The 24,634-nt window shown below is 40.0% G+C and overlaps 2 protein-coding genes across 6 annotated transcripts in view; both read left to right on the forward strand.

Annotated features, from left to right (window-relative positions):
- LOC148891376 (rho GTPase-activating protein 29-like) overlaps positions 1-24,634 on the forward strand; it is a 69,999-nt gene that overhangs the window by 26,025 nt on the left and 19,340 nt on the right. For 3 of the 5 annotated variants that reach the window (XM_089007621.1, XM_089007624.1, XM_089007623.1), the window contains 16 exons: positions 1,170-1,319; positions 1,693-1,757; positions 1,847-1,957; positions 3,029-3,109; positions 3,203-3,370; positions 3,448-3,585; positions 4,640-4,827; positions 7,617-7,789; positions 8,177-8,314; positions 8,538-8,636; positions 10,178-10,341; positions 10,430-10,618; positions 12,136-12,273; positions 13,237-13,460; positions 14,509-14,818; positions 15,887-19,123. In XM_089007621.1, coding sequence (XP_088863747.1) covers positions 1,170-1,319; positions 1,693-1,757; positions 1,847-1,957; positions 3,029-3,109; positions 3,203-3,370; positions 3,448-3,585; positions 4,640-4,827; positions 7,617-7,789; positions 8,177-8,314; positions 8,538-8,636; positions 10,178-10,341; positions 10,430-10,618; positions 12,136-12,273; positions 13,237-13,460; positions 14,509-14,818; positions 15,887-16,876 — 3,326 coding nt within the window. In that variant the 3' untranslated portion in view covers positions 16,877-19,123. Of the gene's footprint in view, positions 1-1,169; positions 1,320-1,692; positions 1,758-1,846; positions 1,958-3,028; positions 3,110-3,202; positions 3,371-3,447; positions 3,586-4,639; positions 4,828-7,616; positions 7,790-8,176; positions 8,315-8,537; positions 8,637-10,177; positions 10,342-10,429; positions 10,619-12,135; positions 12,274-13,236; positions 13,461-14,508; positions 14,819-15,886; positions 19,124-24,634 lie in introns of those variants that run through there. The other 2 variants (XR_016116386.1, XM_089007622.1) reach the window with 2 other exon arrangements.
- LOC148891377 (retinal-specific phospholipid-transporting ATPase ABCA4-like) overlaps positions 20,041-24,634 on the forward strand; it is a 46,281-nt gene continuing 41,687 nt past the window's right edge. The window contains exons 1-5 of the mRNA XM_089007628.1: positions 20,041-20,166; positions 22,041-22,144; positions 22,215-22,308; positions 23,272-23,413; positions 24,284-24,420. Of these exons, the coding sequence (XP_088863754.1) occupies positions 22,079-22,144; positions 22,215-22,308; positions 23,272-23,413; positions 24,284-24,420 (439 nt within the window). The 5' untranslated portion in view covers positions 20,041-20,166; positions 22,041-22,078. The remainder of the gene's footprint in view (positions 20,167-22,040; positions 22,145-22,214; positions 22,309-23,271; positions 23,414-24,283; positions 24,421-24,634) is intronic.

Genomic DNA, 24,634 nt, shown 5'->3' on the forward strand with positions numbered 1-24,634 from the left:
TGGGAAACACATGGGCTCGGAGTAGAAGTGAGGTGGGGCGGTGAGGGTGGGGGGTATTGTCTTTTTTAGAATATGCCAGCATTTTCACATCCTCCCGTTGTGTCACTTATCTGCTTCCTTTTGGTAATATCTTCAGCTTTTTTCGCGTCTCCCTTTTAGATTCAGAATCATTTTTATTGACCAAGTATGTAGAACACACAAGGGATTTGTCTCCGGTATAACACGCTGCACTAGTATCATTATTTAAAAAATTGCAAACAGGCAGTATACAGTTATATTTGTAACTTGAGGGAACAAGCTGTTTAAATGTCTTCTGGATTTGGTGTGCATGGATCGGTAGCGCCTGCCCGAGGTGAGTCGCTGGAAAAGGTGGTGGCCAGGGTGCGGAGGGTCCAGTAGGAAAGAATTTTTGCATATTTGTCACCTCGTTTCACATCGTATCACCGCCCTTTGACCTTGTTAAGGCAATTCACTTATACGAACACATTGTAAACATTGTTTTATTTTCTTAACATCGCTCCACCGCTCGCTCCTCCACCATCGAGAGCCTGCCTGAGGGGAGTCGCTGGAAAAGGTGGTGGGCAGGGTGCGGAGGGTCCAGTAGGATTTTCCGCACCTTTGTTTCAATTCTTGTCCTCGAGAGTGGGTAGAGCGTTGCCAATGATTTTTTTCCGCCTTCCTAACTGTCCGTTGAGGGTTTTTAAAATTGAAAATAATGTTGAAAACTTATTCCGATATTACTTGCCGTCTGTGTAGGACAAGATCTGCCATTTTTTTATGAGATGACAAAACGTTTGTAGCTCATGTGGCCAACATTGTTCTAAAAGGCAATTAGCTGTTTGGAGAGATGAACGTTTCCCTTGGTGGTGACTCTTGAGGTGCTATTGAGCAAGATGAAGGGTTCTTGGTGTCTTTTTTGTAACCATTTCAGCTCTTTGATGAAAAAGTTTCTTCAGCCGTCATCTGTACTTTGAAGGTGTCGGACGTTTCGCTCCTCATCCAAAGAGCTTCGTCAGCGAACAGAAGTTGTGTGTGCTGGTAACTTTAGTCCGCTAACGAAGCTCTCCATGGACCACTCCTGTACGACTGAGAGCCTACATAGACGCATTTTAGCCCTTGGGAATTGTTTTGATTAGTTTTAAAAATACTTAATCAAATATCCTCCTTAGGCCCAGATGCTCCTCTGTCGCGGGAGGAGGAGGTGGACCTGATACTGCTGAAGCATGATAGCGGGGTGGAGTCAGCCCTGCTCTACGCCAAAGCCTGGTCCAAGTACATAAAAGACCTCCTGGGCTGGATGGAGAAAAGGGTGACCATGGGTGAGGACTGCTCCTTACGCATCACAACATTTGACCATGTTGAATCGTGTTCCAGCTGTCTTTGGGCAGTAGGCGGAGGACACTCTGAACTGGTTCCTAGCCAATCACAGGGTACATGATGACAAAAAAAACATTTGCGCTCACACTTAGGGACACTTGAGTGCGTTCACTGCATGTTTTTGGAATATGGGAGGAAACCGAAGTACCCGGAGAAAATCCACACAGAACATTCCGAAGCCGGAATCGAACCCTGAACCTCTGCACTGTGAGGCAGACGTGCTACCGTGCCGCCTCATGAAAAGATATTGTTGAATTTCATGCTTCAATGTGAAAACTGGTTGAACCTGACCTGGATAATCCCTTTGTCTTCTAGACGTGGAGTGTGCCAAAAGCTACGCCAAACTGGCTGAGTCAGCCAAGTCGCTGGTGACGCAGCAGGTTTGTTTAATCTATTTAGAATTCCTCGCACTTTCCTGATGAATCATCGTGAATTCTGGATGGATTAACACGTTTTATCTGCCTTGCAGGACTACATGCCCTTTAGTGATGTCTACAGGTCCACCTTCAAGAACGACGTGGAGTATAACCAACTTCTCATGCAAACCGCCCTGGCCTTGCAGACCAATAAATTCATTCAGGTTGGCCAATATAAGAATACTTTGAAAACCCTCAATTGTTCGCCGCTCGGTTTGGAAAGGGTCTGAATGGGGTAATGAAAATTTAATAGAATTAAATATAAGGGACATAAGCCAGTGTCTTCTTGTGCCGAACAAACATGCGAATCAAACCTCTGAAGATGGAGGACACTGATTCGCTGTGGCGACCCCTTGACGGGAAAAGCTGAAAGGGAAAGAAGAAGAAATATACAAGAAAATAAAATATATTTAATTGAATATAATGAATTAAGTTACATTATTTTTATGTAATTTTTTTTCACTTGGAAATTTACAGACACTCCCCTACTTACAAACATTTGAGTTACGAACAACGGTACATACGAACATTTTTGTAGTAACATATGTAGTATTCTCTCCAGTTGCACATGTACATATCTTTATAGAGCAGAACATTTTTGTAGTAACATATGTAGTATTCTCTCCAGTTGCACATGTACATATCTTTATAGAGCATATCCTTTATTATCAGAATCAGAATCAGAATCATCTTTATTGCCAAGTATGTAGGACACACAAGGAATTTGTTTCCGGTAGAACACGCTGCACTAGTATCGTTGTCAAAAAAACTGCTAAGTGGCACTATACAGTTCCATTTTGGCTACTGTTGAAAGAGTTCAAAGAGTTAATGGCTTGGGGGAAGAAGCTGTTTAAATGTCTGCTGGATTTGGTGCGCATGGATCGGTAAATGTGTATTTTTCAGTACAAACCAATACAGGTTACTTATACAAGCCTTAAACATACTTAATATAAATCGTAAACATACTTATATATGCCTTATATACAAAATATAGCACTGAAGCAACTTACGAACAAATTCACCTTACAAACGACCGTTCGGAACGTATCTTGTTCGTAAGTTGGGGAGCGTGTGTTTATGAGTCTGTTAGTGTCATGTTTTTTTCAACATATTTTTATTGATATTTTTTTACTGCATCAGTTACGAATCGATTTGCACTAATATGTTTTAGAAGGAAATATTCCAACTTCAGAATGACAATGTCGCCCTCTTTTCCACCTCCCTCCCCTTATTAGCCTCTCCTGGGCCGTAAGAATGAACTGGACAAACTGAGGAAAGACCTCAAGGAGCAGTGGCAGAAGGAACAGAAAAAAATGGTGAAAAACACTACCATATTGCGCCATACAAAAATGAACTGAAAAATAATAATAAAATACCAAAAGAGTTCAACATCATGTGTTCTATTCCAGCACGAGGCGGACGTGAGCTTGCGAAAGGCTCGGGCACTAAAGGCCCAGAGGCGAGAAGAGTATCAGAAGGCCCACTCGTCCACCAGCCGCTCCCTGGAGGAGCACCCCAACGGCGTCAATAAGCAGCTGGAGAGGAAGAGGAAGTTGGAAGAGGAGGCTTTGCAGAGGGTACGCTTAAACGCCGGGCACCGTGGCCGTCGTCGCTCCATTTTGTTGTTTAACTCTTAACTGTGTTGCGGCGTTAGGCCGAGGAGGCCCAGGAACAATACCAGAGCAGCATGGCTGACGCGGGCGTCAGGAGGATGGACCTGGCCAATGTCAAACACACCATCCTCACGCAGATCAGAGAGACCGTCTTCCAGTGTGACCTCACACTCAAGGCGGTAGGCCACATCATTTTTTATCATTTAGTTTTAATTTATTTTAATTAATTTATTATTTTAAGTCATTTATTATTTTAATTTCTTTCTTTATTATTTCATTTTATTGTTATTTTATTTATTTACATATTATTTTTTTTCTTTTTAAAGAATGCCCCACCATATTTGACATTTCTGTATCAACAGACTATGGCACAAGGGTATTATGCCATTTAGTTTATGTTTATAAATGTTTGGTTTTTATTTCCAATATTAAAATAATTTATTTGTTTTTTTCTTTATTGTTGCATTTTAATTTTTACCTTCATTTTATTGTATTTTTCATTTTTAAAAATGATTTTCATTTTTACAATCAAATTAATTTAATTTAACTTATTTTAGAGTTCTAAAAGAGTTTGTTTTTTTGTCAATTTTATTTCATCTAGATTTTGTAATTTATTTCATCTAAAATGTCCATCATTTTTTATGCAATGTTTTCAATTACAAATAATTGCACTATTATTTTTCATGTATAACTCTTTGACTACATATGTCACTTTTTTATTTCAGAATTTCTGTTCTGTTTCTTTCTGTTTTACAATCAAATTAATGTAATTTAACTCATTTTGGAGTTCAGAAATATTGTATTTGGTTTTTTTTTGTTGATTTTATTTCATCTTGATTTTATTTCATAGAAAATGTTCATCATTTTTTATGCGATTTTTCAATTCCAAATATTTGCACGATTATTGTTCATGTTCAACTTCAACTTCATATATAACTTCATTATTTCAGAATTTAATTGAACTTGTTTCAATAATGTATTCATATTTTTGATTTCATTTTGCATTTTTTTGGGGCGGCGGGGCGGGGGGTTATGACATCAATATAACAAACAGACTGTATTCTCATACGAGATTTCTCTAACTTGTGTCACTCCAAACTGAGGATGCCTAAAATCTTAAAAGTAGAAATAGGGTCTTGATAACATGGCACAGGTATAAACACCTTCTCAAATGTCCATTTATGCTCTTATTGATTTTATTCTATCATCGTGGCCCACCCTTCCTGCTTGCAGGTGACAGTCAATTGGTTCCAGATGCAACACGCGCAGATGGCGTTGCTTCCCACCCACCACCAGGCATTGAGTGACGGCGCCAAGCTGTACGAGCCCGGCGAATGCTACTCGGAGTTTGTACGCCGCCTGCCACGACATCTGCCCAGAGAGCGTGTGCACTCTGACTCAGTTTCCTCAGACGGTGCCAGGTATGGAACCGGTACTACCTCGGTTCATTTGACACTGTTGGTAACTAAAACGGCAGCACCTGCACTTTTGAGTCTTTAATTTTTTTTAAGGTTGAGAAATGACAAAATTGTACAATTAGTGTGCATGCCGTCCCTGTGGCGATGTTGTTCTTTTTAGAAGAGTCCCACTGAGTCAAACCGGGAAGAAGAGAGAGAATGTGCATGTGTTGGCCTTCCTCTCAGGAAATATCTGTGGCGCAGGCTTGAGTGCAAGCAGTCAGATTGCGAGTGTGAAACTTTGCCTCCCACTTTTCTTTCCAAACACAACACTTCCCACACACACACGCTACCCGTAGGGAAAAACATTACAAACACTAATAGTTCACACACACCAATGCTTCAAAACATGTGAAAATGGAAGATTTTTGGGTGGATAAAAGGGTTTGATGATTATTATGATGGTTATTATTTTTATTACATGTGTAATCATCATCATACACATTTACTTGCTTTGGTTTTTGGCATTTTGTCAGCAAAATAAACACTGACTAACGGTCCTGAGGTTTTCATTAATAACCTTACAAAATAGAATGCTAAAAATATCTATAGGATGTTTTCATCAAAATATAATGATGATAATAAAGACCCTCCCCAACTTATGAACGAGATACGTTCCGAACATTCGTTCGTAAGTTGAATTCATTCGTAAGTTGATTCAGGGCTATATGTTGTATGGAATCTATGTTTAAAGGACAACCGACGTCTCCGGACAAGTTGTGTCCATAATTTGTAAAATGGCTTCAAATGACTTCTACTGAGCGTATTTTACAAAGATTCCACCGCATATAGCTATATTTTACGTTTTAAGACTTATGCTGAATATTCAGGAAGTCTTGTTTTCGAGTTGGTGACGAGTCCGTACGTGACGTCACTAAAGGACCGCTCTTCACCGTAAAAAAGACGCATTGTAGCGGTCCTTCCATCACGTCAATGTATTTTGCTGTATTTGTTTGGTCTGGGGACATCGTGTTGCACCCAAAAGCCGCCAGAAGGCCAAGCGCCATATAAGGAATTTATCAGCCTGTGGAAACGGAGATGGCCACAGGAGGTCGCCATTTTGTGCCTCTTTATTTTTGGGTGAGAGATTTTCCCCCAATGTTGCCTCAAAATGGCAAAAATAAATTATTTAATCGATTGCAAACATGTATGCTTTCCTCTTCAGAACTATTTGAATCATATTCATAACTGCATGTGTAACAAGAAAAGCATATTCTGATTCTGAAGCCATTGTTTTGATTCACAAGCAATGCAAGACGTCTTGGCGTGACGTCACGAACTGTGGGCGGGACTTTCTGAAAATGCCCAATTCGCAGCTCAATTTTTTGCAGATTTTGGACACTTTAAGTCATTTTTATTGGTGTTTTGCATTTGACTAAAAATATCATACTGCGTGTTTTGGGTGTTTTGGATGCTATAAAACGTTTTTCTGGTGTCAGTTAAAAAACAAAAAAGTGACGTCGGTTGTCCTTTAAGGCTTATATAAGTATGTTAAAAATAGAATGCTAAAAAATAACGAGGGTATTTTCATCAAAATATAATGATAATACAGATGCTCCCCAACTTACGAACAAGATAAGTTCCGAATGGTCGTTTGTAAGTGGAATCCGTTCGTAAATTGCTTTAGCGCTATGTTTTGTATGGAATGTATGTTTAAGGCTTATATAAGTATGGTTAAAATAGAATGCTAAAAAATATCTATAAGGTGTTTTCATCAAAATGTATGGATACTACAGACGCTCCCCAACTTACGAACGAGATACATTCAGAACGGTCGTTCATAAGGTGAATTTGTTCGTAAGTTGCTTCAGGGCCATACTTTTTCTGAAATGTATGTTTTAGGTTTATATTACTATGTTTAACGTTTATAAAAGTATGTTTATGGCTAGTATAAGTAACCTGTATTGGTTTGCACTGAAAAATAAACATTTAATAAAATAAATGCTGTATAAAGAAATGTACATGTACAACTGGAGAAAATACTACATACTATATATGTTACTACAAAAATGGTCGTATGTACCGTCATTCATAACTCGAATGTTCATAAGTAGGGGAGCATCTGTAAAAAATAAAATATTTACAAATTTTGTGTTTTTCAGAAAGTCACAAAATTTGGGGGGGCAGATGTTTTTTTACTCATTTTTTTACATTGCTTTTTTTCTTTAAAAATATACATCTGTACTCATTGCCTTTTCATGTAATTATGCTTTTTTTTTAATGAAAACGAAATAAAAATGATCTGCCTGTTTTTCTTTCATTTTTCCACGCTTGGAAAAATAACATCCATCTCTAAAGAACTTCTTAAAGTGTTTATATTTGAGCAGAGAGATGCTTCAGAGCCCTCAAGTTCAGCTATAAAATAACTGTAGATGAAAGTGAGGACAAACCACGCACTGAATTTAGGTTATTTTGTGTAAAGTGTGTGGCAAACATTCATCAAAGGCCACATTGCCATATCATGACTAAAAAAAATAGAAAGGGACTTAGTCGCTTTTAACTGTCTCTCATGGTCTGAAAACATACATAATATTACATTGCAAATTTCCCCATTGTGGGACTCTTCAAGGCTTTCTGATTCTGATAATATTTGCGCATATGACGTAATTCTTCCATAGGTGGTGAATGTGAAGTTCAAAGGAAGGGTGTCAATTGTAATCGACTGGTGATGTGTCCAGTGTCAATAATATTCATCAATCACGAGCAGCACTCTGTTGGGTTAAAGTCTGAAAAATGTCATATTTCCTCTCTAGGTTTGTGTTCGCCAAGCGGTCCGTGGGCAGCAGCCACTCATCCCACGGCAACCTGTCCCAGGCCTCCCTCACCTCCTGTGATGTTCTCAGCGGAGACGAGGTGGACAGCCCACGCCACCGCCGGCCGGGGCGAATCGCTGCGTGCCGTTCCAACAGCAGCACAGATATTCCAGGTAATCACAATCAAAATCATCTTTAATGGCCAATTATGTCGAACACACAAGGAATTTGTCTCCGTTAGAACATGCTGCACTAGTATCATCATAAAAAAACATGACAAATAAGTATGGAGGACACTAATAAACGCTAATCTAATCTAATTGAATTCCTTAATGTAAGTAGGAACAACTCAGGAACAACTGTGAGACAATGTGCAAAGTATCAAGAAGGGGAGTCGCTGTAAAAGGTGTTGGGCAGGATGCGGAGGGTCCAATAGGATTTTCCGTGCTCTTGATTCTTTTTCCTAACTGTCCGTTGAAGTCGTCCACAAAATGTCAGTGGAGCTGTTTCCGGCCATAACGCGGCACCATCGGGACTAACGGTGTTTCCTGTTCCCGCAGGATTGAGGGGCCATGCGCCGCCGATCCGAACCTGGACCTCCGGTAGTCCAGGTAGCCAAGGTGGGATGTGCAGTGACTCAGAGAGCGCTGGGGGTAGCAGTGAGTCCAGGTCTATGGACTCCCCTTCTGCTAGTCCAGGTATGAATAGAAAAGGTGGCTCAGCAAAGCCTTTGCGACTAATTTTGCAATATTTTAGCTCGCGTCGCGAAAAGTTGACATGCTTGATTTGCTATCATGAGCCACGTAAAATGATGCGGCGGGCCAAATCTGGCCCCTGGGCCTTGAATTGAACACCCGCGATACACTGTATGTCAACGACATAGACCGCATTCATAATCCTGTTCCAAATATGTCAACGTAGGTGACTTCAAGCGACGCCTCCCCAGAACTCCCTCCACTGGCACAATGTCTTCTGCTGATGACCTGGACGAGAGAGAACCCCTCTCACCTTTAGACAATGGTATGATCCACCCACCCTATAAGTAATACAATGTTTCAAGTAGTGTTGTAAGTGTAACTTCCAAAAGAACAGCCAAGAACATTTGGTAATGCTGTCCCCACCTTTTTTTTTCTTTAAAAAAAAGACAAAGGAACTAAATGTTGACACATGATCTCAAATGGACAATGAACATCTAACAGTTCTTAGTCCCACACCGGAAATGCTTTAGAAGTGTCTCAGAGTCAGCCTCACCCTCAGGAACCTTGACAATTGAGTCATTCCCCGCTCACATCACATTCTTGGTATTCTTTTTGTCTCTGAGTCAAGGTTAAGGTGATTGGACTTCCCATGATGGTCAGCTTTCAAAAATTCCAACCAGCAGTTTGACCTTGATCGTTTGTTCGTTATTTTTGTGAGGCAGGAAAGCTTCATATCCGGGTGGTAGCTCATTTCAGCAAAGCTTGAGCAATTGTTGTCTTCATCAAGTAAATAAAACACGTTTTTCTTCATGATCTTTCTTGGAAAAAGAACCTTATCAACTTTATCGTAAATGTATAGGTTACAAAGTTAAAATACTTATTTTTTTCCTGAAAAAAAAACATGATTATCTTAAAAAAAATACAATTAACTCATTCACTGCCATTCGCGAATGTATTCAGAAATTGAAAATATGACGTAGAGCGCTATTCCCAAATTTGTTTGGCTTTTGTTTTTACATGCTTAGGTGCCGATAAAGCGCTGGCCATGGCCTCTGGCAATGTTTTTTTCTTTTCCACAAAGGGCAACATTTCCCCTTTTCCCATGTTAGCGCTTTGTTCCAGCTTTAGCTGTTAAAGCGCTATATAAATCAAAATGTATGTCTTGCCTTGTATTTTGGACAGTTGCCCTCATTTCAAGCTCATATAAATCCAGATCCATATAATTTAAGAATTAACTTTTTTTTCTGATGAAAGAAGAGATTCTCAAGTTTCTAACGCTGCATTGAATATTTATGTAATTTTAAAACGCAATATTCTGTGGGTCCTGCAATTTGAGTGGACACATTTTTGCACATCGTCTGTCACCTTATCTGGGGAAGAAATAAAATATATTCATAGAAATAAATAGCTACTTTAAAAAATATTCATTTTATCAAAAAATATGAATTGAGGAAAATTATTTTCTCACAATATTATGTTTATTTTTTTCCTTAAATAAAAAAAATCTTTGTCTTTAATTTTTTTTCAATTTAGACAAAATTTAGACACTTACAAGCTTGAACATAAACTGTAATAAATGGATCTTAAAAAAGAAACCATCTCAGAATTTTGGCCACCTCTGCTAAAATCTTTGACATCTTGAAATGAAACTGATCATTCAAATTTACTATGAAGGAAAAAACTTCATAAATGTCATAGAAATCATCCGTTTTTCATGTTTGCTGGAAAAATCTGAATGACTCAGGCCGATATTTTAGGAAGATGACTTGATTGTCACTGCTCTTATTTTTGTCTAGACTTGACTTCCTCTTATCTATCTCCGTCCCCATCGTCAGAACAAACGTCCTTCTCTCTTCTCTTCAGGTCTGGCCGAGATGGTAACGGAGACAGCCAGCTCTCCGGGGCCCTTTCGAAACGCTCAGATGTCCAAAGCGGCGCAAACGCACAAACTCAGGAAGCTCAGAGCGCCGTCCAAGTGCCGCGAGTGCGATAGCCTGGTGGTCTTCCACGGAGCCGAGTGCGAAGAGGTAACGTACCAGCCCCGCACTGCCGCCTTCATTTAAAAAAAAAAAAAAGACTTGGACTCATCTGGATCACCCCTCGTCACCCTTCCAGTGTTCGCTAGCCTGCCACAAGAAATGTCTGGAGACGCTGGCCATCCAGTGCGGCCATAAGAAGCTGCAGGGCAAGCTTCAGCTCTTCGGCATCAATTTCACCCAGGCGTCCAAAAATAGCCGAGACGGGATCCCCTTTATCATCAAGAAGTGTACCTCTGAAATCGAAAGCCGCGCTCTCAACATTAAGGTAAGGCGAAACCGTATCAGTCTCAATTTTAAAAATAGCATAAATAAATGGAATCCCAATCATTGTAAGTTTGAGCGTCATGATTTCGTGCAGGACTTCAGTGAGGCTCATCCTGATGTGCACGCCATCACTACAAGGGGGCAGAACATTTATTTTGTACAAAAATAATTACATCAAATTCCAAGGGCCACATTGGAGTTACGGTTTCCTCTCAGAGGGTGTTGTACACTTGGGGAAATTATTAGAATGTTTGATCCCCCCACATATAATACAAAATAGAGCACACAACAAATTAATGAATAAGTCAAAAATAATGACTGTTATTGTGGTTTACATGGAACAATTTGAAATTTTGGTTTACAATTCATGGAATTTTGCAAGTTTTATTTGCTTTTATGAATAAAATTATGTGGCGGGCCAGATTTGGCCCCAGGGCCTTGACTTTGACACCTGTGGTTTATATCATACTTAAAATATGTAATCTGGATAAATACAAAAAGGTGCAATTCTTGATGTTTTGTTTGACAGTAAACCTAAAGGACAACAACACCATTTTTTTTTGGTTTCCTAACTGACATCAGTAAAACGTTTTATAGCCTCTAAAATACCCAAAACACACAGGCCGATAATTTTAGTCAAATGCAAAACACCAATAAAAATGACTTAATGTCCCAAAACTGGTACAAAATGACCTTGGAAATGGCGAGTTTCAGAAGGTCCCGCCCCCTTGTTCGTGACGTCACGCCAGGATACTCCAGAATCAAAACAATGGCTTCAAAGAGTTCAGATTCAGAGAAGATGCTTTCTTGTTACTCATCCAGTTATGAATAGGATTCAAATAGTTCTGAAGAGGAAAGCATAAATGTTTGCAATCGATTAAAGACGTCCTTCCGTATCAATTCGAGCCGTCTGGACTCCAAAGTAGCGTCCCAGAAAATGCACAAGATGGTTCCAAAGCTCCGTTGGAAATGGGCTGAATTGTCTGCTGGGAATTTGTGTCAACTTCTGTATGATCTTACCGCAATTGGTAGTGTTGGTTCAACACACGAATCACCATCGCGTTTTTCCTTCTAATTTTGCCGTCAACACGATGTTTACAGACCAAACAAAGTACCCAAAATGCATTGTGTGTCGCTTTCTGTGTCAGGGGCGCGTTCCAGACTCGAAAACAAGACTTTCTGAATATTCAGCGTGAGTCTTAAAACGTGAAATATAGCTATATGCGGTGGAATCTTTGTAAAATGCGCTCACTCGAAGTCATTTGAAGTGATTTTACAAATTATGGACACAACTTGTCCAGCAGTGTCGGTTGTCCTTTAAACCGGAAGTACAAAATGAGCTTTTCAAAGCAACCACTTATTCACTGTCAAACTGCCGCTTGTTGCCAAGTTGCCTGCCAGCGTCGCCAGCGCTCATAACTCAAATCGTTGGTTGTGGTTGTAACTCAAGACAGCTTGTTTTGTATTTCAAAAATTCCGAAACAATTGACCACGTTATGTGTTGGTTTTTTTTCGTAGGGCATTTACCGTGTGAATGGAGCCAAGTCACGTGTGGAGAAGCTGTGCCAGGCCTTTGAGAATGGCAAAGACCTGGTGGAGTTGTCGGAGCTGTCGCCGCACGATATCAGCAATGTGCTCAAGCTTTACCTGAGACAGGTGAGGGAGGCAATAGCATTCAACAATGCTCTTGCGAGTCGCACATGATTGATTTTCTCATAGTAATACGACTTTGATTTTATTCTGGAGATATGAATGTTTCTGAAGGCTATCTTGAAAATGGGAAACCATTGAAAAAGAGTGAGAGCCTAAAAATAAAAGAATTACAATACATACACATTTTTTCATGACATTTTTTTTCACTCAGAAAAACTAAATTTGGCTTGGAAATATACAAGGTTTTATTATTTTTAGAACTTTTTTGAATGAAATAAAATTTTGTTTTACTATCATACTTTATCTGCCCCCCTCTGTAAATATCCGTGAGATGAGATTTTATGATAAAATATTACATTTTGAAATGAAAAAAAAATTATTAGAAAAAAACGGTGTAACAAAAAAAGACTTTTTTGTTTAAATATTAATAATTATGATATTATTTCTGAAGGCTGTCTTGAAAATGGAAGTCTAAAAATGTGAATTTTACAACACATTGACGGGCGGTAGTCGAGTGGTTAGCACACCGGCTTCACAGTGCAGAGGTCGCCGGTTCACGTTGCCCTCTGGCCTCCCTGTGTGGACTTTGCATGTTCTCCCCGGGCCCGCGTGGGTTTTCTCTGGGTCCTCCGGTTTCCTCCCACATTCCAAAAACATGTATGGCAGATTGAAGACTCCAAATTGTCCCTAGGTGTGAGAGTGACTGTTGTTTGTCCTTGTGTGCCCTGCGATTGGCTGACAACCAATTCAGGGTGTCCCCCGCCTCGTGCTCGAAGACAAATAACATTCCCTTAGGGAATGTTTTTATTTGGAAATGCATCATTGTTTTTCATATAATTCAACTTTTCATCTTATAAAAATAGTACTTTTTTTAAAACAAAATCTTATGTCTAAAAAACTTGACCATGCCATTCTTATCAATACAAAGCTTTTTCTCATCAATATCGACCCCTTGTCACTTACCAGTTACCAGAGCCGCTGATCCTCTACCGCTACTACAACGAATTCATCGGCCTAGCCAAAGAGTACCAGCGGGTGGTGGTGGACGAGGCCCACCAGAGTGAGACCAAGAAGCCCGGCGGGCCCAGCATCCATCTCAACCGCGTGGTCCTCCGCATCCGGGACTTGCTCCACCACTTGCCCGCCGCTAACTACAGAACGCTACATTTCCTCGTGGCGCACCTCAACAGGTAAGCGTATCTTCAAATGCATGAAACTAGCCCTCCGGAGATTAAAAACGATCCACGTTTATTTAATAATAATAATAATAATAATAATAATAATAATAATAATAATAATAATAATAATAATAAATCATAATAATAATAATCATCATCATAATTATCATCATAATCATCATAATCATCCTAATCATAATTATACTCATAATAATAATTATAATAATAATTTTAATAATAATAATAATAATAATAATACATTTAGTATTTATTGTCACTCATGCTTTTTTTAGATCAGATTTTATTCTTGTTCTATTTTTTTCCCTCATTTTGATTTTATTTCTGCAATATTGTGCCATTTTCAAAAAACAGTACAAATTTATTCTTGTGTTATATGCTAATTCCATATGATATTCAGACTTTTTCTGCAACTACATAAAAAGATCTGAGCAATCTAATCAGATTTGAGTGTTTTTCTATTGCAGTTATTTTTTTTCTTTTTCAGAAAATAATACTGCATACTGAAAGATAATACTTTTGAAAACTCCCCAAAAACATCTTTATAGAGCACATATTTTGTTACATTTTTATTTTTCAGTACAAACCAATACATGTTACTTATATATGCCTTAAACATACTTATATAAGCCTTAAACATATATTCCATACAAAATAATAGCACTGAAGCAACTTATAAACAAATTCACCGAACGAACGACCGTTCGGAACGCATCTCCCATCATCTCTGTACCCGCAAAAAATGTTTGTATGTACCGTTGTTTGTAACATGAATGCTCGCAGGTCAGCAAGTTCGTAACTTCAATGTTTGTAAGTAGAGGAATGTCTCTATCTGCAAAAATGTTCGTATGTACCGTTGTTCGCAACATGAATGCCGGCAAGTTCGTAACTTCAATGTTTGTAAGTAGGGAAACGTCTTTATCTGCAAAAATGTTCGTATGTACCGTTGTTCGTAACATGAATGCATGTAAGTCGGGGAGTGTCTGTATATTTCTCTAAACATCTCACAATCTCGCATTTCGCATTGGTCGGTGTCGCGCAGAGTGGCAGAACAGGCGGAAGAGAACAAGATGACAGCAAGTAACCTGGGCATCATCTTCGGCCCCACGCTTATGAAGCCGCGCCAGGCGGATGCCGAGGTGTCCTTGTCCTCCCTTGTGGACTACCCGTACCAGGCCCTGATGGTGGAGCTACTAGTGCGACACTTTTCGGTGGTCTTTGACCCTCCGCCGTCGAGTGATTCAGATGGCCACTCGGCCGCCGCCTCCAGCCAAACGTCGCCTGTCCTCACACCCCAGGAAAAGCTGCAGCGCCTTAGCAGACATTCTGCTTCCCTGACGGATATTAAAGAGGTACGAGTTCCGTTTCTGGAAATGTATTTTGGTTACCTCAGGTGGAATTTGAAGAAAAAGTACTTTTCTTGAAAAAAATTATTTAAAAACTCTTTTTTTCAGCCATGACTATTGTCATTAATTACCAATGGCGAGTTGTGAATTTCATCGCTAGGCCTTCAGTAGTGCTATGTCTAAATCATTCCACAGCTGTGACTTAAAAAATATGGTGTGATTTACTACAAGGTCACTAGATGGTACCATCCGCCAATAAATAACTGCCCGAGCTTTCATAATGATGTCCATCTTTTCTTGAATCACCCGTCTTGAAAATGGCTAACAGTAAATCCCGCACCAAATTGTTTCTCCCCTTCAGCCATTGTGAGTTGATAAAATCGCTATTAAATCAACACGTCTGTGTAAGCTCTCAGTCGTACAGGAGTAGTCCATCGATGAAAAGGTTTCTTCAGCCGTCATCTGTACTTTTTTGAAGGTGTCGGACGTTTTGCCTCCTATCCAAGAGGCTTCGTCAGCGAACTAAAGTCTTACTGGTCCTATCGGCCAGTACGACTTCATGTCAGCGAACTAAAGTCTTACTGGTCGTATCGCCCAGTAAGACTTCGCTGACGAAGCCTCTTGGATAGGAGGCGAAACGTCCGACACCTTCAAAAAAGTACAGATGACGGCTGAAGAAACCTTCTCATCTATTAAATCAACACAAAAATATATTCTGCTCATGGCACACCACTGTTAATTACTAAGAAGAGCAATTAATCCCTTTTTGTCATGTTATTGCCATGTTATATTATTATTTGTAATTGACATGTTATTTATTTGTCATGCTAACTTAGCATGTAACGTATAATATCTTTGAAGAACTAATACACGATAACATTTGCTCTCATTTTATAATTTCTCGTTTGAAATGCATTCGAAATCCACAACTACAAGACACCATGTTAGATTATTAGCAATGTGCTAAATGAATCGCTTTCTCAAGCTAGTAGCATAACAACCATAAGCTTATTAGCATTCACTTTGTTAGCTAAGCTTCATTTTCTCCTTTCCTCCCCCCCCGCCACTGTGCAGAGTTCCAAAGTGTACAAGAGGTTCTCCTCCGTCATCCCATCCTCGCACATCCTGGACGAGGTCCATGAGGTCCAGCCCGGAACCGACCGAACGGACTCTTCAGGCGGCGTCAACGGTGCGGAAGAGATACAAAGGTCCGCACCAGCGTCAGGCCGCGCCGCTCTCACCGGCTCTGCGTCGGCCACCCTTGCATCGATGGTGCAACTCCGAGCCCATCGCGCCCGATCGTCGTCCCGACCCATCAGCCTCCCGGCGCCGGCGGAGCCCGCCGACCCGCCGAAGGAAGCCTTCAATGAAACTGAACCGGCGGAAGCTCGCGCCGGCTCGTCGCGGGTCAGCGCCTATTACATCACGCCATTTATCGACACTCGGGCGATGCAGCGGCGGACGTGGGACAGGAAATACAGACATTACGACGTCACACCCAAGACCGCCATGATCGTGGCTAAGCTACCCACCGCTAGCACCGCTAGCGCCGCCGCCGTCCCAGCCTCCCCTGCCGGCACTGTTAGCACCGTTTTCCCCAACAACCCCTACGCCGTGTCCGTCAAACCCGGCTGGACCTCCGAGCGGGACAACCAGCCGGCGTCCAGCTCATTGTTGACGCTGAGACCCCCGAGGACTCTGCAGCCCCCACCTGGGACTTTCTACAAGCCCCCCGTCGGCAGGGCTAGGACGCTTCCCGACTGGACTACTAGCATCACTACCATCACTACATCCACCACGACTACTACCACCGCCGCTTCCTCCCCCACCGGTGCCTCCTCCCCTATCGCCGCGTCCCCCAGCCCCCCCCACAGCCGCCTCCAGACGCAAGACTCCACCGACAGCGCCATCGACGCCGAAGCGGCTTCCCTTTCTCCACCGCAGTCGCCGCCCCCCAGCAGCCCCGATGACTCGGACCCCCCTGGCGAGACCAAGGTCATCTACCAAAGACTGCGACCTCACCGACTCCAAGAGCTGGAGCACAGGGAGGCCCATTTTGTCTGATAACGTTGATTTTTTTACGTTAAAAGTGCCACACGTGCTAATATACCCCAAATTTGTCATTTTGAACAAAACCACTAAAAATAAGAGCCAGCCAAATTTCTTTTCCTTCTTTGTGTACCCCAAAGTTTTGCTGGCATCCTGCAATGCACTTATGCAGCTTTTTATACTCGGAATGTTTAAGTTTAATGTGTTTGTACACCTTTAAAATGGTGTAGCCTTGTTTGGGCAACACAGAAAAGAAAAATGGCTTCCATTTTTAGTGAGAGTGAGTGAGTGAGTGAGTGAGTGAGTGAGTGAGTGAGTGAGTGAGTGAGTGAGTGAGTGAGTGAGTGAGTAAGTGAGTGAGTGAGTGAGTGAGTGAGTGAGTGAGTGAGTGAGTGAGTGAGTGAGTGAGTGAGCGAGCGAGAGTGAGAGGGTGAGTGAGTGAGTGAGTGAGTGAGTGAGTGAGTGAGTGAGTGAGTGAGTGAGTGTGTGAGTGTGTGAGTGAGTGAGAGAGAGAGAGAGAGAGAGAGTAAGAGATTTTGAGAGTGAGAGAGAGTGAGTGAGTGAGTGAGTGAGTGAGTGAGTGAGTGAGTGAGTGAGTGAGTGAGTGAGTGAGTGAGTGAGCGAGCGAGAGAGTGAGAGTGGGAGGGAGGGAAAAATATTGTAACATTTTTGGGGAGAAGTTTACCCTTCAGTATTTTTGAGGAAAAAAAAGATTTTGGGAGGGAAAAAATGGTTAATTTCTGTGTTATTCTCTTTTTTATATTTTTGTATGTCAATGGAAAAAAAATATATGTGAAATAATTTGGGATTCATTCCTTTGTTATAAAAAAGGCAAATATTTTTTCTGCGAAAATAAAACAGTAAATAATGAATGAGCAACCAGTATCGCATATGCATACTTGCTCAGCATCTATTATGTTATTATTAATATTCATCTGACGAGTGATTATTTTTCCAATACACTGATACCACGTCTTACGAACGCTTTAGCTCACAAACTTTTCGCCTGACGAACATTAAATTCACGAGAATATAATCTTGGCATACAAACTAGTTTTTGACGGACGAACCAAACCACACAGGTGGCTGGCGGACTAGTTTTCCACACCACCTCTGGGTGCAGATGTGGTTTGTTATCGTGTGGAGTACTTTTGCTATTATGGGACCGAAAAAGACACCACCACAGGCTAGTGTTAAGCCTAAAAAGACATTAAAGAAAATTACGGTCGAGCAGAAGGAGGAGATTGTCGAAAAACACGAACGAGGTGTACGTTTGTGTTAATTAGCGTCCCGGTACTAGGATGCTGAAGTCGACCATTGCTACGTGTCGCTAAGGGTGTTTCTGTGTCTAAGCAACGGTCTCAGGTCTCAATAGAAGAGGTTGACAAACCTCTGTTGATTTGGATTAATGAAAAGCAGGTAGGAGGGGACAGTCCTTATGGAAGGTGACTCTCCTTCCAAATAGTAACTCCCTTCCTCCCTCCCACTCCATTCCATCAAGCCATCAACTACCATCACAAAGGTAAATAAAACAACATTATTATACAGTACGGTTTATTTCTTTAATTACAATACAATAGCATATTTATTAGACATAAAATAAGGTATATTTTGTGTAGTTTTAAGGCTTATTTAGTAGAAAATGATGTTTTATGGGGACCTGGGAACGGATTATTCTAATTTTTAATGGCTTCTTATGGGAAATAAATGTTTGGCAGATGAACTTTTCGCCTTACACACACTTTCTGGGAACCAATTTGGTTTGTAAGATGAGGTATCACTGTATTTTATAAGTGATTTGAAAAAAATATTTTCTACAGTCAGGGGTTTTAACCCAGTTGCCTTCATTTTCATGAAAATTGCATATTTGTAGGTATTGTTATCAAAATTGTGTCTCCATTTTCTTAATTTTTCAGGGGGAAGAAAAAAATATTGTAGGTGAAGAATAAAAAAGCAAAACCTATGATTTGTAGGAAGGTTTGTTTTTTTATGTTACTTTTTCAAAAAGATCTTATTTGTAAACAAGACAGTGCTTTGAATGAAATGAATATTTTTCAAAATTGAGAGAAAAATATTTTCTTGGAAAAAAAATTGTATGTAAGAACAAATTGTATTTATTAAGGTTTTTTTATTTTATTTTAGAGGAAATATTTGGAGAAAAGAGTTGTTTGTTAGTCATTGCAGGTGAGAAAACAAAAATGACAACAAAAATGAGACGTGTCTTAATAAAATACAAGTGCTTAATAATTGAAATAATTGTCCTATTTTTTTCACTTTTTATTTTTTATCACACCTTTGAAGGGGCATTGTCAAGTACATTTTATGTCAGGGATAAAGAGCGGTACCTCTCCTTCTTGCCGCGTGGCTGTAACAGTCTCTGGCTGAAAGACGGTGGGCAGGAGGTGGTGGGGTGACACGTTGGATTTTTTTTAAGGGTGTTTTCTCATAAAACACATTTTTTGATGCAGAAAAAAGATAACTCCTTGACATTTTTTTCCTTTGTTCGTTTATATTTAGAAAAAAAGACTGCTTGTAATATACTCAAAAGCTACAATTCAAAATTACCCCCCAAAAAATGACAAAATTAACTCTTGTCAACTCATTCATTGCCATTCACGAATTTGAAAATATGTCGTAGAACGGCATTTTCGAATTTGTACGGGTTTTGTTATTTCATGCTTGGGTGCTGATAAAGCGCTGGCCAGACCTCTGGCAATATTTTTTCCCCCCTTCCACAACTGGGCGGAATTTCTTTTTTTGGGATGTTAGCGCTTTGTTCCAGATTCGGCTGTTGTTAAAGCGCTATATAAATCAATTTCTATGTGTTGCATTGTATTTCAAAGTCTGATAACTCCATATAATTTAGAAATTAATTCTTTTTTTTGAAAGAAAACAAAGTCTAAGGTTTCTTACGCTGCATCGAATGTTTATGTAGTCCTGAAACTCAATATTCTGTGCAATTCAAGTGAAAATGACAAAAACCCTGGCACTGAAGGGGACACTTTTTTGCACATCATCTAGCACTTTATATTATGTCCAACTTGCAACACTCCTTCTATTAGTTGTGCTTCAAAATGGATGATGTCCTTTTTTTTCTCTCTTGGAGCTGAGCCAGGAGATTAGAGCAATCAGATTAGGAGCGTTGCTGTTTCTGTGTTGAGCAGAGTGGCCTCCATTCGTCCGTCCGTCCCACTGTTGGGACGTGTGTGTGTGTGTGTGTGTGTGTGTCTGCTGTATCATCTACCTTGTCCCTCTCGCCTGGTGGGCTACATGCGACGTACTTTGGACACTGTGCTGCTTCTGAGGTAAGACTCAAATACACACACACACTAAAATACACACAAACGCAATCTCTGTATTGCTTTATTTCGATTGTCACATGTCATGTCAGAGCATTAGGCTCTGTGTGAACTATGTGAGAAATGTGATGCTTCTGCTTACTTGTGTGCCATGAGGAAAAAAACGGATGCAAAATTTTGGTGGGATTTAGACTTTTTCTTTGCTTCCACTATTTTGTGCACGAGGATTGAATCTCACAATATTGTGGCCTTTTTGTCTTGAGGAAAAAACACGTTTTCGATCACCAACTTTTTATGTAAATTCTAATAAGAATAAAAAAAATGTTATAATAAAAAAAAAATATTTATATTTTTAACGCAAAATATAACACCTTAACTCATTCACTGCCATTCACGAATTTATCGAGAATTGAAAATATGACGTCGAGCGCCATTCCTGAATTTGTTTGGGTTTTGTTTTTTCTTGCTTGGGTGCCGATAAAGCGCTGGCCGTGGCCTCTGGCAATGGTTTTTGTTTTCAACAAGGGGCAGCATTTCTCCCTTTTCCATGTTAACACTTTGTTCCAAATTCAGCTGTTGTTAAGGCGCTATATAAACCAATATGTGTCAATATGTTTGTATTGCATTGTATTTTGGACAGCCGCTCTCATTTCAAGCTCATATAACTCCAGACCCATATAACTTAGGAATGAACTTGTTTTTCTGATGAAAGAAGAGAGTCTAAAGGTTCTAAAGCTGTATTGAATGTTGACGTAGTCCTAAAATGCAATATTCTGTGGGTCCTGGAATTCGAGTGACAATGACAATAACCCTGGCACTGAAGTGGAAACATTTTTACACATTGTCTGGCAGTGAATGAGTTAACTGTCCAATGTATGACTTTCACCAAAACCTCATTATTAAATAATAATAATGATAATAATATTTATGATAATAATGATAACAATAATAACAATTCCAATCATATTAGTAATAGCAATAATAATAAAAAAAAAATAATAATTCCAATCATCATAGTAGTAATAATTTTTATTTGAAAAATGATGTATTTTCTACTTTCCGACTTTATTTCTAGAGGGAAAAAATCTATCATTTAATTTTCATTGTAGTTGTTCAATTCTTTTTTTCCTGAGACTAAACAGAATTTTATTTTCAAAATAAATGCCATTTTCATCTTAAAGTAATGTTGAAGTGATTTTTTTAAACTCTATGTTACTTCCGGGTTGAGTGAACCCTGGTGCAGGTGGCTGCCGCTGCTCACCCGCAGAAAAAAATATCCTGTAAAGTGTCCTTGAGAGTTTTGCCGCTTATAAATGAAATGTGTTCTTATTCTTATTCTTATTCTTATTCTTATTCTTATTCTTGACATCACAGCTTGTCGACATAGTTCCAAACAAATTACTCGTATTGTACGCTTGTCATCTGCATCTCACTTGATCGGGAATTACACGTTTTTTGACATTTATATGATTGTTTTTAAGTCTGCATTTTAAACCTTCCCTCACGTGACATTCACCAGGGGCAGACAAACACTCTCTGTGTTATGTTTACGAGGCTAAACCCAAAACCTGATTTTGTGGTATTCTATCTCATTATTCCCTGGAAAAAAAACATGACTTTCTAATAACTTTTTATCCAGGATTTACAAAAAAGGCTATCTTTTCAATATATGTATTTTTAAGGCCCCTCGGGCGCCACCGGTAATCAGGTATCAGGTATATAATATATTGATTCTATTATGTCGATTTTTTTTTACAATGTTATTCTCGAGAAAAGTCAGCCCCACCTCTTATTAATTACATTTAGTCCAAAATATTAAATTTCTCTTAGAAAGGTGTATTCTGGCAGAGTTGTTGTGTAGCCGAGACTTTTTTTCACAGGTTTAGCAAAGTCACATGACCCCATTCGAGTGGGAGTCATGAAGACGAGCTCTCAAATCCGCCTGTTGCTCTGGAAGAACTGGACCCAGCGAAAAAGGCAGAAGGTGACATGAAAAAATTGTCGGCTCCTTCTTCCCAAACCTTCTGACCTGTCCGGCACTTGTTTTGTCGCAGATTCGTTTCCTGGTGGAACTCTCGTGGCCTGTGTTGCTTTTTATTTGTCTGGTGTGGCTGAGGAAGGCAAACCCGCTGTACCAGCAACATGAATGTAAGAAGGCAGAGAAAAACACGACGCATGGACCGCTAAGGATTGACCATTGTGTTGTGATATGGTCGTTAAATTATAAGTATTGTTGTAAAACACCTGGCAACTTGGCGGGCAGTGTGACGTTTTAGCCTTTTTTTCTTTCTTGAATTGAGTGAGCTTCAAGAAAAATTGACAGGTACTTGAAAAATGAGTGGCAATTAGACAAAATGACATTAAAATGAAAATACAACTTAATTTCTATCGAGAAAAACAATCTACTTTTTACGTAGGGATTTTAAAAACATACTTTAGTATGATATCGCTGAAAAGGTTTCTTCAGCCGTCATCTGTACTTCCCTTGAAGGTGTCGGACGGTTAGCTCCTCATCCGAAAAGCTTCGTCAGCGAACTAAAGTTGTGCTGGTAGCTCTGACCCTATATATATCCCTACTGGACAGATGTGGCGGTGCCAGACCACTGCTTTGATAGGTCCCTGCTCTAAGGTTGGGGGGGGGGGGTTGCTCTACGGTTGGTGGGAGCTGTAGCCTACTCCCTGAAGCTAATCCGATTACTTTTTTTGTTCTGTTTGAATATGTTCTATGCCTGGCTCTGATTGCCCGATTAGCTATGGTATAACCTCATCAGCATGACTAAGCATACCAGGTAACGATCGAAGAAGTCTGTTGTAAGCACGATCCAAATTAAACATCAAACCACCATGGTGATTTAGTGAAGTTTTGTTGTTTTACAAAAATTGCTTCTTTTACTCTCCTTTCAAACCATCTACTTTCTTTAGGTAAGATTTTAACCTCACTGTCATTAAATGGGTGATTGCGAGCTTTTAGGTGAATATGTACTGCCGATTGAGGCCCACTAGCATTATCCCTGTGATGTTGATATCGCAGGGATGTGATATATAATATTTTTCTTTGATATTTCATGCATTTATTTATTTATTTTTAACATTACCACATGCTGATTCCAGGTCATTTCCCCAACAAGGCCATGCCATCCGCTGGCGTGCTTCCTTGGATCCAGGGCATCTTCTGTAACGCCAACAATCCCTGTTTCAGACACCCCACCAGAGGAGAGTCTCCGGGAGTTGTCTCCAACTATAAAAATTCAATGTGAGTGACTGACTTAAAGGACAACGGTCACCATTTTTTTTGTTTCCTAACTGACATCCGAAAAATGTTTTATAGCATCTAAAATACCCAAAACACACAGGCTGATAGTTTTAGTCAAATGCAAAACACCAATAAAAATGAGTGAAAGTGTCCCAAAACTACTTCAAAATGACCTCGGAAATGGCAAGTTTCAAAAGGTCCCGCCCCCTTGTTCGTAACGTCACGCCAGGACGTCTTTCCTTACTCTAGAATGAAAACAATTGCTTTGGATTTGGAGAAGATGCTTTCTTGTTACTCATCCAGTTATGAATATGATTCAAATAGTTCTGAAGAGGAAAGCATAAATGTTTGCAATCGATTAAAGATGTCCTTCCGTATCAATTCGAGCCGTCAAGACTCTAATGTAGCGTCCCACAAAATGTATAAGATGGCGCCCAAGCTGATTTGTCTCCTGGGAATTTGTGTTAACTAGTATCAAATAGTAGTCTTGGTGCAACAAACAATGATTCACCATCACATGATTTATGTGTTTTCCTTCTAATTTTGCCATCAACACGGATCAACGCGAAGTTTTCAGACCAAACAAAGTACCCAAAATGCATTGTGTGTCGCTTTCTCGGTCAGGGGCGTTCCAGACGTGATGTTACGTCAGGCATCGTCATCAACTCGAAAACAAGACTTCCTGAATATTCAGCGCGAGTGTTAAAACGTAAATTATAGCTATATGCGGTGGAATCTTTGTAAAATACGCTCCGGAGAAGTCATTTGAAGTGATTTTACAATTGTAAAATCTTGTTCGGAGGCGTCGGTTGTCCTTTAAGTCTTTATCGTTACCGTATGTTATCATACTTTTTCTTTTTGCTGCTTCAGATTGTCACGCTTCTACACCGACATCTTGGAGATGTTCAGTGAAACGGAGGTGCACCAGCTGAGACTTCTGTGGCACGAATTGTCCACATTCTCCGACTTCATGGATACGCTGCGCAACAACCCAACTGTCATGTCAGGTACAATGGGGACGAGACCGCTATACCACCTCAGAGTTTCAAGGTCCAAGTCATAAAAAGTCATAGCTAGGAAAACCGTGGCTGGACTTAAATACAGACGTTCCCCAACTTATGCATGAGATACGTTCTGAACGGTCGTTCGTAAGTTGAATTTATTTGTAAATTGATTCAGTGCTATATTTTGTATGGAATGTATGTTTATATAAATATGTTT

The sequence above is a fragment of the Hippocampus bargibanti genome, linkage group LG11 (assembly GCF_051943395.1).
Source record: "Hippocampus bargibanti isolate YZ-2025 linkage group LG11, ASM5194339v1, whole genome shotgun sequence".
NCBI lineage: Eukaryota > Metazoa > Chordata > Actinopteri > Syngnathiformes > Syngnathidae > Hippocampus > Hippocampus bargibanti.